Below are 20,584 nucleotides of genomic sequence, written 5' to 3' on the forward strand. Positions count from 1 at the left end.
TCTATATCAGGGGTAGGGAACCTTTGGCTCTCCAGCTGCTGTGAAACTACAACTCCCAGCATGCTCCATTCACTTCCATTCACTTCCATGGGAGTTCCCAGAACAGCAGAGCCAGTATGCATGCTGGGAGTTGTAGTTTTGCAACAGCTGGAGAGCCGTACGTTCCCCACCCCTGTTCTATATAATAATCTATCGCTTTATTAGTTACAAATCACATAGAGATGGATCTTTGATTACGTTCACTCACATCTGTACTGGAGTCTCCATCACAATGTCAGCCTTAAAGGGATCCTATCATTAGAATCCCTTTTTTTTTTTTTTTTTTTCTAACTAACACGTAGGAATAGCCTTAAGAAAGGCTCTTCTCCTACCTTTAGATGTCTTCACCGAGTTGCCGTTCCATAGATATTCCGCTTTCTGTCTTTATGCAAATGAATTCTCTCACAGCACTGGAGATGGTCCCCAGAGCTCAAACAGCACTGGGGGCGTCCCCAGTGCTGCGAGAGAACTCTCCAGCGCCGCCTCCATCTTCTTCAGGAACCGGCCTATACGTGTCATCTTCCGGCCTGGCTTTCAAATCTTACATGCATGTGCAATCGGCTCTGCCAGTGTGCACCTGCGCACTCCCATTTTTTTTTTGTGGTCGCTTACGCGTGCTCTTGTAGTCAGCGGCCGCAAAAAAAATGGACGCGTGCAGTTGGCTCTGCCCGCTGGCACAGCCGATTGCGCATGCGTAGAACATTTGAAAGCCAGGCCGGAAGACAACACGGATCGGCCGATTCCTGAAGAAGATGGAGGCGGCGCTGGAAAGTTCTCTGGGGGCGAGCTTAGTGCTACGAGAGAACTCATTTGCATAAAGACTGAAAACAGAATATCTGCCAAACGGCGGCGCGGAGAAGACGTCTAAAGGGAGGAGAAGAATAGACTTTCTTAAGGCTATTCCTATGTGTTAGGAAAAAAGGGATTCTAATGCTAGGATCCCTTTAATTCGGTTGAGAAAAAAAAAGTCTAACACAACTTTATCGCCAATTTAGAAGTCAATGGATTCCTGATGACCCCATTATAGTGAGTGTAGTCCATCAGGTTCTGTATCTAACAGCTATTTTAGCGGTCCACGTGTCCGTTGTTCTGGTCCTCACAGATGTGAACAAGTACCAGGTCTTTGTGTGGGGTCACAGGGTTACATTTAGGGTCAACTCCTGTACAAATACATGGTCTTGACGCCTGTTACCTCCCTGTTTGCTGACAACCTTTGGTAAGACGGGTCTATTTATTTATTATCTTTCACGTTAGGGTCTGTGCAGGAGACTCTGCTGCAGATTCCACCTACAATCAGCAGAAAAAAATCCTGCAAGGGTTTCATTTTAAAATTGGTGGACACCCAGCAGAATCCATTATCGTCTATGGGCTCTCAGTCTTTCAGGTCCCCGTGTGCACCCAAATGATGGTGACTCAAACCCTAGTGTGACCTAGCAGCAAGCGAAACCACTATCCTCTTCTATCAAGTATTATTTATGTAATGTTCAGTTTTATACGTAGCCTTATCATTCTGCTATACTGTAAGTAGAGTTAGTGTGGACGATGCCCAATGTTCATTAGGCAGAGCGTCACTGTGGGCCACACATCTTATAATAGCCATGAGGATGAGAAGTCATGTGACTAGTACAAGACATGTGGATTTAGTAAATGGAAGGAGCAGAAGCCCCGCAGTAGCACAGAGTATTTAAGGAGAGGAGTGTGCTGATCTTATAGAGCAGGTCCCAGGCTGAAAGTTACATAATGGAAGGAGCAGGGTCCTCAGCAGCACAGAGTGTTTAAGCAGCAGTGTACATATGGAGTGGCCTCACAGGACGTGTCAGCAGCCCTGGACTCCGCCATAGCTCTGGGTTACTTGGCAGTGCCGGTGGCTGCGGAGTGTGAGGAGCCGCATTACGAGCCCCGGACTGCCACAGCTGCCTCTCCTATCCACTGGCACCCTCGGCCACCCAAACACGCCGCTTTTCAGGGCTCCCCGGGGCCCCTCCATTACCCGCCTCTCGCCGTGACACTGCACAAAATGGCGTCCGCTCCCCTCAACCCCAGAATCAGCATCTCTCCGAGCATCAGTAGGCGGGCCCTCCCTCACCAGACAGCCGGACTCTCCAATGAGCAAGCTGGATATTGTGACGTCAGATCGTTCACAGCCAATGAGCGACAAATGCTCAATGTGGGCGGGTCCTCCAGGCTCCTCTGAAGAACCCTGCGCTCTGTATAACGAAATACAAAATGCTCACATGTCGCTCTCCTCCAATGAGAGGGCGGCATCCAGCCGCGAGAGTGCGGCTCAGCCAATGAGCGGGCAGATGGTGAGGCTGAGCCCTTTCTCGGGCCCCTCCTGCCGGCCCTGTTATGCGCCTATCCCGGGCGCAGGGCGGCATTGCGCGGCTGTTTCCTGCCCTGATGCATGGTGGTCGGACGGAGGAATTGTTGGAAAATTGTGTCGGAGGTTGGTATATAAATGTGTTTTTACCCAGTGTGCCTTGTTTCCAGGAGTCCGCCCGGGGAACACAGTGCTGGGCCGGGGGCGCCGCTCCAGTCTCCGCCGCCCTCACAGCAGCCTCACCGCAGCGGCTTACAGTCCCCGCCTCTCCCTGAGTGCTGGCCGGGTGTGCGGCTTCAGATCCCGGCCTCCTCACAGCCCGGCTCCCAGGCCGCACTCCATCCCCAGGCCTCCCCGCAGGCCGCGGCCCACAGCGCCTCAGCCCGGCCCAGCACAGAGGGCCAGTGTGGCCCGGGAGACTTATCCTATAGAGATGACTGTGACATTATATAATATCATAGTGCGGGGGTATATAGTGTGTGACATCACCACTGGAGGATACACTATATACAATCACATGTCTGCTATACGGCAGTATATAGCTATATAATAGTCACGTGTCTGCTATACAGCTATATAATAATCACATGTCTATCATACACATTGTATCATAGATGATATAATATGTATATAATACAATACAGGTGTATACACTGTGTGACATCACCACAGGAGGATACAGTATATAGAATCACATGTCTGCTATACAGCAGTATATAGCTATATAATAGTCCCATGTCTATCATACACTACACACTGTATTATATAATATGTATATATACAGTGTGTGACATCACCGCTTGTGGATACAGTATATACAATCACATGTCTGTTACACAGCAGTATATAGCTATATAATAATCATGTCTATCATACACTACACACTGTATTATAGATTATATAATATGTATATATTACAATACAGGTGTATACAGTGTGTGACATCACCACAGGAGGATAAAGTATATAGAATCACATGTCTGTTATACACTACACATTGTATCATATAGACGATATTCTCTGTATATATAATATTATGCAGGTGTATATAGTGTATGACATCACAAGAGGATACAGTATATATAATCACGTCTGTTATACACCAGTATATAGCTATATAATAATCACATGTGTATTATACACTAGACATTGTATCATATAGTTATAGATGATATCTGTACATATTATAATGTAGGTGTATACATTGCACACTGCTATAATAGCTATATACTTCTATCCCTATAGTAAGCGGTGATGTACCATTATAATTATGTGTCTATCATAAATACATAAATACTTTATCCCCAAGGGACGTTATTACATCACAACAAGTCCACAATCTAAGATCTATCCAACACAGACATCACATGTAGGAATAACCATATGTACAATCCATACCTGTGATCTATAACTATATCTACAATCCATACCTGTGATCTATAACACTTACTACTAGAACATAACACAAATCAGATGATACATTAGCCCTAATAACCCCTTTAGAGGGGCCGTTCACACAACCTGCCCATACAGTGCCATCTATAATGTCCCCCATACACTAACACATACAGTGATATTCAGTGGTGGCCGAGCACCCCCATAGTGTGCAGACCCCCGTCTGCCCTGTCCTGTACATTATCCCGGAGCCACCCCTCAGTTCCCCTTCATACCGGAGGTATAGGCCCCCCTGACATTACTTAGTCACACAGGGTTGTAAAAAATAAAATAAATGGAAAATTCCTCCAGTTCTGTTTTCTATTTGTCTTTCTGATGATCTGCAAATATGGAAGAAAATGCAGATGAGGGAATAAATATTCTGAAACATGTAATATAAGGAACAATTCACACCGGGTAGAAATGTGTATGATCAGTTCTGTACATCTCAGTGGTGGCAACAATGTGATTTCTGCAATATCTATTTAGATAACTGACTGATATACATGATATAAATGTATCAGTCATATATACCAGTACTGGAGGGTTATATGAGGAGCGGCTGATATCAGTTATATATGATGTAACTGAAGAGTGCTGCATTCAGCATTTTCTCATCCTGATATGGTTGATAACAGGAGGCAATAGCTGATACACCTCACAGTCAGTATATAATATATACAGCTAGATATAGATTAGTATCTATCTATGAGTCCTGACTTATTGCCTCCTGATATCTGCTATTAGAGGCAGCACCTTTATGACACCTGTGCAGTATACATGCTGATACCCCCACATGCTCAGGTTGCTCCTTAGTCTCGTCCTGTTATCACTGTATCTGAGGCCTCAGTCAGGTTGGTTCCTGTCTCTGGATCAGTGAGACATTTCCTATAGGATGAGACCTATGGTGGGGGGATTGGGGGGCTGTATATAGGTAATACTTTACAACAATTTGGTATTCCCCAAGCAGAACACACACACACACAAACACACGGAAATCCGAACGCAGTTGTGAACCTTGCAATAGTCCTGCTCACTGCTGAGAGTTTGCTACAGTTGCATCCAGTCTCAACAATGTTCTTTAATTTAAACAAGTCCAGGCTCCAAACTGATACACTGTAACAAACTATCAGGACAAGAAAGATTTGTGTCATTGTTTCAGTGCCAACGGCTCAGTCCCGGTTCACATCTACGTTTGGGTCATCGTGTTCCCCTCTCCGCATGAAAAATGTGTAGAGAAAAGCGATGTAAGCTGCACTTTTCTCTCCGCATTTTTTGTGCGGAAACCACTCGGCCCCCATTATAGTCTATTTCCTTGGGTAACTGCTTTTTTAAGCGAGTTAAGTTTCCGTTCGGAGGGTCCTCACTCGTGCAGATGTGAACTAGGCTTTAAAGGGGTTATCTGTTTTGTAACATTCATGGCCTACCCTTAGGCTTATCAATGTCCTGTTTAAATCTATGGAGTAGCGCTGCAGTACCTTTAATCAGGGAGTCAATCAGCCTTTTGCCCTATGCCGTGGATTCTTAGACCAAAGCAGCCTCAGAATCGGCTGGAAGATTGAACAGGACACTTCCTTGGTCAAAATTCTGAAATAAGAAGCGTCAGACGCCTACTTCTATTGGAAACAGTGGAAGGCGCAGATTATGAGTCAAATCTGTGTCAAAATCGGCTGCAAATTCCGCCATAATAACCTTTGGCCTTAAACTCTATGCTATTATATAGTAACTATCCCTCAGCTGCATCAACTGGACTGGATTTCCGGCTTCTAGATGTTGCCTTGGTCAATGGCAGCAAGCGGAGAACCTGACAATGGGGCAGATAGATTAAGACAAGGACCACGACTGGCGCAGGGCACGACTGAATTATAAAGAGTCTCTGTCTTCTTTGTAAATAAGTTGCAAGTCTGAATAGAGGTCTAAACCAGTGGTGAAGTTTTCTATTATAACTCGCAGCGGAAAACTGTGTCGTGAGTTATAATGAGTATGTCGGCCACGGCGTCCTTGCCTTGCTCAGGTTCGCACAATCTGGCGAGTGAGGTGCAGGATTGGGGTTGTGGCTCATGTTTGACACATACAAAGCCTTGGACCGAATGTACTGCACAGTATCCACATCTTCTTGCCCGTTGTCTAATATAGAATTGAAGACGATTCAGGTGGATAATCTGTATTATACTGGATGGCTGTGATATAAATCTGTACCAGATGATGGTGGATAATAACCAGAATGTTCCTATTTCTCTGCAGATAAAACCATGCTGCTAGCCCAGATAAACCGCGACTCCCAGGCTATGACGGAGTTTGCCGGAGGGGGGACCGACGGCGGCCATGTCACCCTGTGTCTGACTGAGGCTGTTACTGGCGACGGTAATTATATTTCCATTCATCTTTGCTTGTCACCACCTGGATGGATCTTGTAGTTCATTCAGGCAGATGATGGGAGTGATGATAAATGAATGGGGTGTGATAATAATCCAAGTGCTTGTCCTTGTGCAGATGGGGAGAGCATGGACACCATGGAAGGTGTCAGCCTACAAGCAGTGACCCTGGCGGACGGCTCCACGGCGTATATACAACATAACGCTAAAGGTACGAGTGCTGCCGCCCGCTGCGCTTACACCGAGCCCGGCTGAGCGCACAATTATTAATAATCTCTTATTTGCAGATGGTAAACTCATAGAGGGACAAGTCATCCAGCTGGAGGACGGATCTGCCGCCTATGTCCAACACGTCCCTAAAAGTGGTAAGCATCGCCCCCATTAGATGATTCAGTGAAGGGACCATGGACAAAACATCACTATGACCAAGGACAGAGGAAGCATATGTTTCCTGGACAATCCCTTTAAGGCCTTGTCACATAGCACAGTCATCTGCAAAATCTGCATCAAAATAAGGTGTTGGTGTGAGCAGTAATAATGGAGGTTTCCTTACAGACTCTCTGCGCCTGGAGGATGGGCAGGCAGTACAGCTGGAAGATGGAACCACGGCCTATATCCACCACTCCACCAAAGGTACACACTGCGCCGCTATATGGCCGAGGCCCCTTATATATCCATATAAACACATGTCAATATACTAAAAGTATTAATTCTATATAGTAGTAGAAAAGCCTTCAGGACTGTTCAGCAGTTGCCTGTTCCCGTTATTATATACTGTGTTATAGGGGACTATTCCTATATGGCAGCACCTTTATAAGGATAGGGTGTCTGATGTCTAGGGTTCTATTCCGGTGATCGGTGGGGATCCCGGGTGTGGAACCCCCACTGATCCTTTATTGATGACCAATCCTATCCCATAACACCAAGGCCTCATACAACTTTGTTGCCCTAAATATAAACCAATGGCAGTCGAAGTGAGTTGTTGTCAGTTCTGATCTCCATCTTGTTGTAGACCTGTGTCTTCACCCATCCCCATTAGATAATATGTCTGCTTTGCCTCAGATTCTTATGACCAGAGTTCGGTGCAGGCTGTGCAGCTAGAAGATGGCACAACGGCGTATATCCACCATGCCGTCCAGGTCCCGCAGCAGGACACTATCCTGGCTATACAAGCTGACGGCACGGTGGCCGGACTGCACACAGGGGAGGCCACCATTGACCCAGATACTATCACTGCTCTGGAGCAGTATGCAGCCAAGGTAACACATAAGTGTAAAAGAATCACAACTCCCATCATTCTGTAACCATGGTTAGTCCTGGGAGTCACGTCTGTCTTTGCTTTACTTCAGGTTTCTATTGAAGGAACCGAAAACGTGAGCAGCAGCGCGCTGATCAGCGAGGCCGAGCAAGAGAAGAAGATGCAGGTGAGTGTCAGATACCACATCGCCCCCTGCTTGTGTCCTCCCTGTATCGCTCAGTCTGGAGAGTTTGTTATTATTGTTCACATTCTGACTTTTGTCTCTATTTTGCAGATTGTTTTACAAGGACACGGACCGAGAGTGACGGCTAAAGCTCCACAGACCAATGAGAAAGCATTTCGCTGCGACTATGAGGGATGTGGGAAGCTATATACTACAGCTCACCATCTAAAGGTAACGGGGAAACCGATCCATCACTCTGGTATCATCTATATATGGCTGCCGAGAGACTGATGGAGGAGAGATATATCTCCAGTACTGACCGTTATATCATATATGTCTGATATCAGCCGCTCCTCATATAACGCCCCAGTACTGATATATATGTCTGATATCAGCCGCTCCTCATATAACGCTCCAGTACTGGTATATATGACTGATATCAGCCGCTCCTCATATAACCCTCCAGTACTGATATATATGACTGATATCAGCCGCTCCTCATATAACCCTCCAGTACTGATATATATGACTGATATCAGCCACTCCTCATATAACACTCCAGTACTGGTATATATGACTGATATCAGCCGCTCCTCATATAACACTCCAGTACTGGTATATATGACTGATATCAGCTGCTCCTCATATAACCCTCCAGTACTGATATATATGACTGATATCAGCCGCTCCTCATATAACACTCCAGTACTGGTATATATGACTGATATCAGCCGCTCCTCATATAACCCTCCAGTACTGATATATATGACTGATATCAGCCGCTCCTCATATAACACTCCAGTACTGATATATATGACTGATATCAGCCGCTCCTCATATAACTCCCCAGTACTGGTATATATGACTGATATCAGCCGCTCCTCATATACCGCTCCAGTACTGATATATATGACTGATATCAGCCGCTCCTCATATAACGCTCCAGTACTCATATATATGTCTGATATCAGCCGCTCCTCATATAACGCTCCAGTACTGATATATATGTCTGATATCAGCCGCTCCTCATATACCGCTCCAGTACTGATATATATGACTGATATCAGCCGCTCCTCATATAACGCTCCAGTACTGCTATATATGACTGATATCACCTGCTCCTCATATACCGCTCCAGTACTGATATATATGACTGATATCACCTGCTCCTCATATACCGCTCCAGTACTGATATATATGACTGATATCAGCCGCTCCTCATATAACGCTCCAGTACTGCTATATATGACTGATATCAGCCGCCCCTCATATAACCCTCCAGTACTGATATATATGACTGATATCACCTGCTCCTCATATACCGCTCCAGTACTGATATATATGACTGATATCACCTGCTCCTCATATACCGCTCCAGTACTGGTATATATGACTGATATCAGCCGCTCCTCATATAACGCTCCAGTACTGCTATATATGACTGATATCAGCCGCTCCTCATATAACGCTCCAGTACTGCTATATATGACTGATATCAGCCGCTCCTCATATAACGCTCCAGTACTGCTATATATGACTGATATCAGCCGCTCCTCATATAACGCTCCAGTACTGATATACATGACTGATATCAGCCGCTCCTCATATAACGCCCCAGTACTGATATATATGACTGATATCACCTGCTCACCATATAACTCTCCAGTACTGATATATATGACTGATATCAGCCGCTCCTCATATAACGCTCCAGTACTGATATATATGACTGATATCAGCCGCTCCTCATATAACGCTCCAGTACTGATATATATGACTGATATCAGCCGCTCCTCATATAACTCTCCAGTACTGATATATATGACTGATATCAGCCACTCCTCATATACCGCTCCAGTACTGATATAACCTCCAGAATCATTTACATATGTGTGATATCGACCTCATATCATTGTTATACAGTAATAAGGTCCAGACTGTGAGGGTAACTGGCCCTTTAATACTTGTATTGTTATACCCTGTGATGCAGACAGGGGGCACTGTTAGATAAACAACTATTTACTGTAGACCTCATGTAAACCTTATTGAGAGTACAAAGATGCTTCATATGTTCTTGGATTTTTACACTTTGTTACACAATGTAACTTCAATCTGTATCTGACAGGTACATGAACGATCACACACCGGGGATCGGCCGTACCAGTGTGAACATGGCGGATGTGGGAAAGCATTTGCAACAGGTACGGTAATCTGTTCTTTGTTCAATTTAATTTCTACTGGTCTCTAATAATGAAATACGTTGTAGTTGCCTTTCATACTCCAGTCACATCCAAAGCTGTATTCCCCGCTGGCTTTCATTTGTTAGCCTAGAAGTCATGGCACATTGCTGCACTGTCTAGTATTTTGCTTAACCCCTACATCTCCCACAATGCACCTCAGCAGGGCGCACCGTATATATGTATGGCACCAAAAGAGAGCAGCAGGGGGGAGCGCCAGAAAAACAGCTCTGGATGTGAAAGTGGAAGACAATGTTGGATGTGACAACTTTTGCAAATATCAGTATTGTAAAACGCGACTCGTTTCTACAGGTTATGGGTTAAAAAGCCACGTACGGACGCACACGGGGGAGAAGCCTTACCGGTGCACGGAGGAAAACTGCACCAAGTCATTCAAGACATCTGGAGACTTGCAGAAACATATCCGAACTCACACAGGTAAGAGAACCCCCCGCCTGTATCCGATCTGGGGTGTATGTATAAATATATGTATACCGTACTGCTCCCTTCTCAGCTGGGAGATCACTCGCTGTAGTATTACACCGCAAGCTTCCTAAATAATGCTGCAGAGAGTGAACTACCGTAGTTATAAGGATGACATAATAGTAACTATGTATGAATGTAAAGCCGCTATACGTTGCTTCCAATACACAAACACTTCAAATTCGTTTTTAACCCCTCGCCCCCAACTAACTAATACACACTGGCTGTCAGTATAGCAGACGTCCTACGCAAAACACGGCAGTCCGGGCTCCTATAAGCATCCAGTGGGGCGGTGCGGGTGGAAATGGTTAATATCTTGGCATTGTGATCACTTGTTGTGTCACGGAACGTTCTGACCCAGAGCTGAGGACGGAGCGATATTTTCCTCCGCTGCCATTGTTCTCACTTCTGTCATTTCTGCCGTTATTTTCTTTAAATATTGTGTGAATCGCGCCGCTCGTCGCCTGCGGCGATTAGAATGGGCGTTTCCTGTCTCCATGATAACATGCAGTTACATAATATTCCCTAACAGACGGCGGTCTTGACTTGGCAGGGAGTGCGGCCTGTGTGCTCGGGGCGGGAGCTGGAACAGGACTCTGTGTCCTGCGCCTGGGGCCGCCCCGTCCTTAGAAAGCAGAGAAGCCGAGGAGAACATTGCGTTCTCGCAGGAGGGGGGGGGGGGGGGAAGGGACACAAACAATCTCAGCAGATTTTAAAAAGTCGCCAAAAATATAATTGGCGGAACGCTGAAGTCACATGATACAACACAGAAGAGGTCACACGTTATAATGTCTGTCAGCAGAGATTCGTGTACTGTGAAAATCCTTTAATCCAAGATAGACGGGACGGGATAGATTGTGGATTATCAACTATATCACAGGAAAGGCTACAGAGCTCGAAGATCGGGAACAAAAAAGTTTAACCCTTCATGTAGTTTTTGTGGCATTTTTATTGACTAAGGCCCCCTGTGTGTGGGTGTAAGACCTGCCCAGCAGGTGGCAGCACTTTGTTGCTTTCTCTGGATTATAACCTGGTGTCAGATCGGAGGGATTTCTCTACATGATTCGGTGTCTCTCTGGGATTGATGGTTCAGGGAAAGATTTCTTTAACGTATAATCTCTTGATATCTCCTGCAGGAGAGAGGCCGTTTAAGTGTCCATTTGAAGGCTGCGGACGATCCTTCACCACGTCCAACATTAGGAAAGTACACATCCGTACTCACACAGGGGAGCGGCCATATTACTGCTCAGAGGCAGGCTGCGGTAGAGCCTTCGCCAGCGCGACCAATTACAAGAACCATGTCCGGATACACACAGGTAGCGCCCCCTGCAGCACAGCTTATATATTGTCCTGTGTAGTAAATGTGACTGTACATAGTGAGAAGAGACAACGTGTAAAATATTAGAGAGTTACTACAGCCATGTCAGGAGAGGCCGACTGTAGGACAGGAGAATACAATCTATTACTATCTGTTATCAGCCATGTCAGGAGAGGAGAGGCCGACTGTAGGACAGGAGAATACAATCTATTACTATCTGTTATCAGCCATGTCAGGAGAGGAGAGGCCGACTGTAGGACAGGGGAATACAATCTATTACTATCTGTTATCAGCCATGTCAGGAGGGGAGAGGCCGACTGTAGGACAGGGGAATACAATCTATTACTATCTGTTATCAGCCATGTCAGGAGAGGCCGACTGTAGGACAGGAGAATACAATCTATTACTATCTGTTATCAGCCATGTCAGGAGAGGAGAGGCCGACTGTAGGACAGGGGAATACAATCTATTACTATCTGTTATCAGCCATGTCAGGAGAGGAGAGGCCGACTGTAGGACAGGGGAATACAATCTATTACTATCTGTAATCAGCCATGTCAGGAGAGGAGAGGCCGACTGTAGGACAGGGGAATACAATCTATTACTATCTGTTATCAGCCAGACCAGGCCAGAGAGAGGCCGACTGTAGGACAGGGGAATACAATCTGTTACTCCCCTGTTATTTCAGGTAAAGGAGAGGCCGACTGTAGATAAGGTGACTGTAATCTATTGCCCCTTCCCATGTGGACCCTTTGACACCTATCTGTGTCCCCCTTTGACCCCTTCTATCTATATAACACATTTACATCCTATGTGTCACTGACTTTTGATCTTGTCTCTATGTCCAGGAGAGAAGCCATACGTGTGTACGGTGCCGGGGTGCGATAAACGTTTCACAGAATATTCCAGCTTGTACAAACATCACGTGGTTCACACTCACTCCAAGCCGTACAACTGCAATCACTGCGGCAAAACGTACAAACAGATCTCCACGCTCGCCATGCACAAGAGGACGGCGCATAATGACACGGAGCCCATCGAGGAGGACCAGGAAGGCTTCTATGTTCCCCAGCCACGTGAGTCTTACTCTGTTTCTGCACCCGTAACTCCTTTTAGTCTAAATGACATGTAAGCGCATTTTCAATATCTGCTCCTGAGATTAGTGAATGGAAATAGTCATTGGTTACCAGTGCCTGGTTTGCAAAAGAGACAGATTTGCTGATTTTGCTCAAGATTGTGTACATGTAGCATCTTCTATCAGTGTGAATGTAGACAGGTCTGTTCTTATTCACTGACATAAAGCAGAGTAATTGAGGCACAGAGTATAATAATTTGTAATTCTCCAGTAATGGCACCTTCTGAGCCCTTTATTCGGGATGAGATTATTAGAGCGTCGCCCCCTTTCCCATGCTCGCTGCTCCGGGTTGCCACTCACAGCTGGCGGTTGATTTGTCATTGATACCTGGATCACCATGAAGTGTCCGTTTATTGAGTATAAAGCCTTCGCACACACTGCAGATCTGTTTGCCCAGGACACCTGGTGAGTGCGGTGGTTTGGGCAGGTGCCAGGCCACAATCCGTCCCCTTTTACAAAGGAGCTGCTAATGAGCGTGGAGAGGCCTGGGCGGCGTCCGTTGTATCGCCAGCCCGTCGAGCCGTACCTGGCACAGGATCAGCGCTGACAAGTTGGGGGGGGGGGGGGGGGACCCTCATTCATACATTCCTTCCGTTCAGAACTGCTGATCTGGAACAGCTGCCGAGCGCACAGGCCAACTTTTTGCTGAATCCATTGTTTGTGATAAACAGCCAAAACCTACAACGGCTTTATTAGACTAATATGACCCGCGCCAAAGTGAAGAACTAATCTGATGACCGCTTAGTAATGTCCCTCACCCCCTGTACAAGCCGCCGCACTGTGGTCTGGTGCGGGCTGAGCTGCTCTGGTGATTGGCGGCACTTTCTAGGAACGTGACTGTAGAGACTTTTCCCCAAAGTTTGCAAAAATTGGGACTCTCGTTACACCCAATGACTCGATTTGTACCTGCTGGGCCTACTTTTACGCTCCCTGATATTAGGACATGATGAATCCTGAATCTGCCCCATTGTCATTAACCTCTATCGCTCCAGCAGTTACAAAACTACAACTCCCAGCAAACCATTTTTCTAGGATAATTCCTTGTTTTCAGGATTTCTTCATTCTGTCTATAAAAAGGAACAATCGCACCTTGGAAATCTATCATGGTGTAGTGAGATTTGTGTACGTAGGTAAAAAGTTAATTTTTTTAGGCAAGGTACACTGTAACAAACCCTCAGCTGTTAGAAGCTTTAGGTCTCTGTGGGGTCTGGAGCTTCTGGATGAAAACGAGAATATTTTCATTCATTCTCATGAGACATGATGAGAAATAGAAATAAAAAAATATATTATAAAGGCAATTAAAAGAAGAAATCTTTCTTGCCTTTGTATAATGTAGAAGTTCTTGTGTATGGCTTCTTGGCTATTTTGACCTGTCTGCCATTTTGGCTCCTTCGATCTCTCTGATATCGTTCCCCTATTGCAGCTTATGTCTCCCATGATGCCTCCATTCCATAACTTTGGGGGTGGAGTCTCACCACAGAGGGGGCGGGGTCTTAACACACTGCACTTTCTCTCTGTTGTGGCTGCAACTCATAGCCCTGTCACACAAGGCAGCTGTCTGCTTACGCTGCAGAGTTTCGGTGTATTCCTCTGTGATGGGTTTCTTCCTCTCATCACTTTCAAGCTAGAGGCAGGTGGAGCATTTCATAGAAATACACTGGAGATTCTGCACACAGAGATAGTAGCATTGTGAAGTTGTATCCCAAGGATACCAGGAGATTCACAGATTCCATATATACAATAGGCAAGCAGCGTGTCTCAGTACAGCGCAGTAAACATCTTCATCCTTGTAGAATACACTGTAGATTCTGCACACAGTTCATACAGACAGGCAGGGTGACGCTGCATCTCATAGACTACACAGGAGATTCTGCACAGAGATCATACAGACAGGCAGGGTGACACTGCATCTCATTGACTACACAGGAGATTCTGCACACAGATCATACAGACAGGCAGGGTGATGCTGCATCTCATTGACTACACAGGAGATTCTGCACAGAGATCATACAGACAGGCAGGGTGACGCCGCTTCTCACAGACTACACAGGAGATTCTGCACACAGATCAGACAGGCAGTGTGATGCTACATCTCATAGACTACACAGAAGATTCTGCACACAGCAGATTGTATGCCACTAATCATTATAAGGACTCTCTTATATCACTGCTCTCCTGGTCTGTCACGGAGGGTCTGTGGATACATGTTATTGTGAGGCGAGTCAGAGAATAGTTTAAAGATGCATTTCTGAAGATTTTTCACACCACACAGATAGGGTGGTGTGATTCTGCACACAGCACAAACAGTATAAACAGGCTGTGTTAGTTGGGGGAGGGATATTATTGTTATTACACTGCGGGGAGTACTTCATTAAGCTTTATTTACACAACACTGGAACCCCCTTTGATCTTTATCACAGGATCTACCAATAAAATGTCCCCTTAATGAAGGAGATGGGAGCAAAAGGAACTGTTCTTTTTGTGAGCAGCAGAGGGCGCTCAGGTTCCCTTCCTAAAGTTCATTCATTTAAGGCACCGTGTCTTCCCCCTCCACTGATCACTCACTCTTAATCTGCTGATAAAACCTGTCTTTAGAGAGGTAGAGCTGAAGATGAACATTCAGTATCAATGATTGAGTAGGTTACAGCTGAAGTCTACAGAGAGGAGAGGGGGAGCAGCTGCAGACAGACACACACAGATTCTGCTGAAGCTTTTAGTAAGTGCTTTACTGTCTCATCCCCAGTTTTGGATTCATATATACACTGCTCAGTACTGCTGTAAAGAGACATCCCTGCTGCTGCTTCGGAGGATGAGCTACAGAGAGATGGAAGAGCAGGATCTCCTCTTCTTTGTGCATATTGTGTATGGAGCACATCATGTTTATTTCTCCTGTGCACACATAACCACTTATTCTCAAGTACCTGTCAGAGATCACAGTTGTCTGCTGCACAGACGAAGCTGCAGTCACTGATTTCACCGCTATTATAGCGCCTCAGTCCCCAATTTCGGATCCTTATCGCGATGTCCATGTTTGCAGACTGTGAATGATTGATGATGACTTCATTGAGTAAACAGAGATCCCATTGTGTCCATGCTAGGGCAGCAGCTCTATCGCCCGTTTTATGGCGGCTTCTTCTGAGTAGCCAGAACATGAGTGTTTTATGATAGGCGACAGGTTAATATGTAACTTGTCTGCAATTGTAGAGCCGAATGTTCTAGACTTTCATAAGTGGATAAACTGTGACCTGAATTCACACAGAGCAACCGGATGGCGCGGCTAGATAACGTGTTGGAAAGAGAACAAGCTCCAACTAGAACCTACATGAGGATACCAAAGTTGTGCTCCCTTAGGGCTCGGAATTGTAGCGGGATGAGGATAGTTCTGTGAAAGACGGAAGAAAAGGAAATATAGAATTACCTTTTAAAACACCTCACCGACAGGACAGGCCACAGAAGGAGGGGCTTAGCTTCAGGTTTCCTGTTTCTGAATCTCCATTCTATGCTTGTGCACTGTCCACACAGAGTTTGCACAAGTACTGTAGGGTTCTAGACAGAGGGTTCAGAGTAAAATTCACTCCATCCCTTACCACAGCTGCTTTGTGTGGATAAGCAGCAGAATAGTGAGCGCAGCTCTGGAGTATAATACAGGATGTAACTGAGGATCAGTACAGGATAAGTAATGTAATGTATGTACACAGTGACTGTACCAGCAGAATAGTGAGTGCAGCTCTGGAGTATAATACAGGATAAGTAATGTAATGTATGTACACAGTGACTGTACCAGCAGAATAGTGAGTGCAGCTCTGGAGTATAATACGGAATAAGTAATGTAATGTATGTACACAGTGACTGTACCAGCAGAATAGTGAGCGCAGCTCTGGAGTATAATACAGGATAAGTAATGTAATGTATGTACACAGTGACTGTACCAGCAGAATAGTGAGTGCAGCTCTGGAGTATAATACAGAATAAGTAATGTAATGTATGTACACAGTGACTGTACCAGCAGAATAGTGAGCGCAGCTCTGGAGTATAATACAGGATAAGTAATGTAATTTATGTACACAGTGACTGTACCAGCAGAATAGTGAGTGCAGCTCTGGAGTATAATACAGGATAAGTAATGTAATGTATGTACACAGTGACTGTACCAGCAGAATAGTGAGCGCAGCTCTGGAGTATAATACAGGATAAGTAATGTAATGTATGTACACAGTGACTGTACCAGCAGAATAGTGAGTGCAGCTCTGGAGTATAATACAGGATAAGTAATGTGATGTATGTACACAGTGACTGTACCAGCAGAATAGTGAGTGCAGCTCTGGAGTATAATACAGGATAAGTAATGTAATGTATGTACACAGTGACTGTACCAGCAGAATAGTGAGTGCAGCTCTGGAGTATAATACAGGATAAGTAATGTGATGTATGTACACAGTGACTGTACCAGCAGAATAGTGAGTGCAGCTCTGGAGTATAATACAGGATAAGTAATGTATGTACACAGTGACTGCACCAGCAGAATAGTGAGCACAGCTCTGGGGTATAATACAGGATAAGTAATGTAATGTATGTACACAGTGACTGCACCAGCAGAATAGTGAGCGCAGCTCTGGAGTATAATACAGGATAAGTAATGTATGTACACAGTGACTGTACCAGCAGAATAGTGAGTGCAGCTCTGGAGTATAATACAGGATAAGTAATGTAATGTATGTACACAGTGACTGTACCAGCAGAATAGTGAGTGCAGCTCTGGAGTATAATACAGGATAAGTAATGTATGTACACAGTGACTGCACCAGCAGAATAGTGAGCGCAGCTCTGGAGTATAATACAGGATAAGTAATATAATGTATGTACACGGTGACTGCACCAGCAGAATAGTGAGTGCAGCTCTGGAGTATAATACAGGATAAGTAATGTAATGTATGTACACAGTGACTGTACCAGCAGAATAGTGAGTGCAGCTCTGGAGTATAATACAGGATAAGTAATGTAATGTATGTACACAGTGACTGCACCAGCAGAATAGTGAGCGCAGCTCTGGAGTATAATACAGGATAAGTAATGTAATGTATGTACACAGTGACTGTACCAGCAGTATAGTGAGCGCAGCTCTGGAGTATAATACAGGATAAGTAATGTAATGTATGTACACAGTGACTGCACCAGCAGAATAGTGAGCGCAGCTCTGGGGTATAATACAGGATAAGTAATGTAATGTATGTACACAGTGACTGTACCAGCAGAATAGTGAGCACAGCTCTGGGGTATAATACAGGATAAGTAATGTAATGTATGTACACAGTGACTGCACCAGCAGAATAGTGAGCGCAGCTCTGGAGCATAATACAGGATAAGTAATATAATGTATGTACACAGTGACTGTACCAGCAGAATAGTGAGCGCAGCTCTGGAGTATAATACAGGATAAGTAATGTATATAAACAGTGACTGAATATTTTATTTCGCTTGATTTCCTGTATTAAATGGAAAGTTTTGATCAAGTGAAGAGACATTATCATAGAGAGGATCTTACACGGTGAAAATACCGATTGATTGTAAAATCAGATATTTCTCAGTTTATTTTAACTGTCTATTCACCCCAGCAGAAGACGTCCTGAAAAACTCTCAGATAACGTACGTCACTGGAGTAGAAGGAGAAGACGGAATACCGGCAGCGGTGACGCAGTCAGGACAACAGTTGGCTCTTATATCGCAGGATGGCACCCAGCATGTAAGTGGGAAGGAGATTCACAAACCTACTTGGCCATAGATGACAATAGTGATAGCAATGACAATGGATATTTGGATTTACAAGCTGCAAAAGAAATTACAGCAAAACAATATTTTTCCTATTTGCCAGTCTCTTCTCTTTTCGTAGCTGATGCTCATTTTTGGTCTTCATTATTATTAACCATTACTTTTCTCCCTTCGCAGGTGGCCATTGTGGCTCAGGACCTGTCGGCTTTCCATGCGGCCTCTACGGAAATGGGGCAGCAGCAACATGGTCACCATTTAGTCACCACCGAGACCCGGCCGGTCACACTTCTAGCCACTTCCAACGGGACGCAGATCGCAGTGACGGTACGAGGCTGGCCGCTTCATGTTGCTGTATAGCAAGAATTACTTGTTAGAACATGAGAAATATATGAACATCGGTAACATGGGGGAGGGGCCTAGAGCAACCAATCAGATCCCAGATCTGATTACATTTATTAGCCATTCAGGAGTGTGGAAAAGCTGGGTCAGAAGGCTGTAAGAGCCAACATTTTTTTTTCCAGTTTTCCTGGAAATGAATCACTTTCTGCAAAGTTTAAAAGGATATGTATATAAAAGCATAAACTACTATACGCTGCAATATCAACTCTGGCCTCAAAGCCTAAGAATAGACTGTCACTTGCCAATTCTGTAGGGCTTTTCTTTGCTCATTTCCATCACAAGCAGGATTATAATTGAAGATAACACCATCACTACTGATACCAGATAATGTCACAGCTCATCTTCTCTCCCTCCCTGCACAAAGCATGTCTAGAAAACTTTCCCATAGACCTCCTGATTCAGTCTATTGCTGCCCTATGGCCAAAAGTATAATGGTGGTGTGTGATGTCATATATAATAGTGTGATGTCATATATCTTACCTATCCATTTACATGCTATTTTTCCACATCAGCTTGGCGAGCAGCAGTCCTTGGAAGAAGCGATTAGGATAGCCTCGCGAATACAACAGGGGGAATCTCCCGGGATGGATGAATAAGGAAACCCAGCAGCCATCTTGCACTTTGTTGTAACTTGTGAAGACTTCGCCACTCCCAATCCAGACAGGATGAAGAGATCTTACAACAGGACTTGTAAGACATTGAACATATTCCCAGGGGGCTGCGATACAAATCCAGTTACATTTCAGTACTGTGTCCCCGGACTCCTCGCCATGGGAGGTTACGTCAGTATTTGTGCTCCGTAGCTCTCCGGCCGCTCTGTACCATTTGTAAATAGAGATTGTTAATGCGGAAATTGTTAATACTATTTTATCTTTGCAGCAAATTATGTACAAAAACCCCCTTTTTCCCATCCCCCAACACCAAAGGGACTGAAGCCGTTTCTTTGTGCGTAAAAACCTGCATACATGATAGAAAATACGAAAGTAGCCGCCATTTTTGGTATAACTACATCTGGAAGTCGGCCCCAGGGTGATGAAATTCTGAGTTGAGCGGATGGGTCCGGGGTATTAGACTATAATACCGATCCTTCTTCCATCCCATTCGGACAAATAATTCGTTCATCTCCGTGAGCAGAGAATCGTTGCGACATCTCTAGTAAATCTGGAGATCTCCACAAGGCCCCGATCCAGTGCACAGGGGCGCAAGAATGTATAAAAATAAATAAATCCTTGGCTTCTGCCGCTTAGGACGATTTCTTTATTTATAGAAATATATATATTTTTTCTTTTGTCCACGACATTTTGGTCATTTTGACAGGTCGGAGGGGGGTGGAGACTGAACACGCTTCCGTTTATTTATAAACACTGATTTTATTTGTACAATGATGCAATAAAACCTTTTTGCTTTTTTTAAAAAAACCTCCATCCCGTGAGCGTGTATTGTGTGACCAATGCAGATCTGGAATAAATCTGTAAAAAGTTCTGCATCCTGCATGTTTGCGTTCCTTGCTCTTTTTCCAGATGGTGTCTGCTTGCTGTCAGGAAACGGAGGCGCTCTGTATTCAAAATCCAGAATCTGGACCCAGCTTTGCCCTGCCCTGGCTCACAGAGCCGATTTAGGTTTTCATTCATCTAACTCTTGTGTCAACCCCTTCTGC

At 44.9% G+C, this 20,584-nt stretch overlaps 1 protein-coding gene across 2 annotated transcripts; it reads left to right on the forward strand.

Moving 5' to 3' along the window:
- Positions 1 to 2,388: 2,388 nt before the first annotated feature.
- ZNF143 (zinc finger protein 143) lies at positions 2,389 to 20,327 on the forward strand. Of its 2 annotated transcripts, none has more exons than XM_075280955.1 (15): positions 2,389 to 2,485; positions 6,038 to 6,157; positions 6,287 to 6,379; positions 6,456 to 6,533; positions 6,724 to 6,801; positions 7,231 to 7,427; positions 7,518 to 7,592; positions 7,701 to 7,820; positions 9,715 to 9,790; positions 10,139 to 10,264; positions 11,446 to 11,625; positions 12,476 to 12,703; positions 18,375 to 18,502; positions 18,706 to 18,852; positions 19,440 to 20,327. In XM_075280955.1, the coding sequence occupies exons 1-15, from the start codon at positions 2,389 to 2,391 to the stop codon at positions 19,521 to 19,523; spliced, it is 1,827 nt and encodes a 608-aa protein (XP_075137056.1). In that variant the 3' UTR covers positions 19,524 to 20,327. The 2 variants fall into 2 exon arrangements, with proteins under 2 accessions (XP_075137056.1, XP_075137057.1); XM_075280956.1 differs by having other exon boundaries at positions 18,378 to 18,502.
- Positions 20,328 to 20,584: the final 257 nt, after the last annotated feature.

Source organism: Leptodactylus fuscus, chromosome 7 (assembly GCF_031893055.1).
Source record: "Leptodactylus fuscus isolate aLepFus1 chromosome 7, aLepFus1.hap2, whole genome shotgun sequence".
NCBI classification, from domain to species: Eukaryota; Metazoa; Chordata; class Amphibia; order Anura; family Leptodactylidae; genus Leptodactylus; species Leptodactylus fuscus.

Excerpts from the sequence above, each read along its gene's own strand:
- ZNF143 (XM_075280955.1), top strand. The coding sequence starts at position 2,389 with ATGCGCCTATCCCGGGCGCAGGGCGGCATTGCGCGGCTGTTTCCTGCC. Across the intron at positions 6,534-6,723 it reads CCAACACGTCCCTAAAAGTG|ACTCTCTGCGCCTGGAGGAT; the intron begins GTAAGCATCGCC and ends GTTTCCTTACAG. Across the intron at positions 18,503-18,705 it reads CGCAGGATGGCACCCAGCAT|GTGGCCATTGTGGCTCAGGA; the intron begins GTAAGTGGGAAG and ends CTCCCTTCGCAG.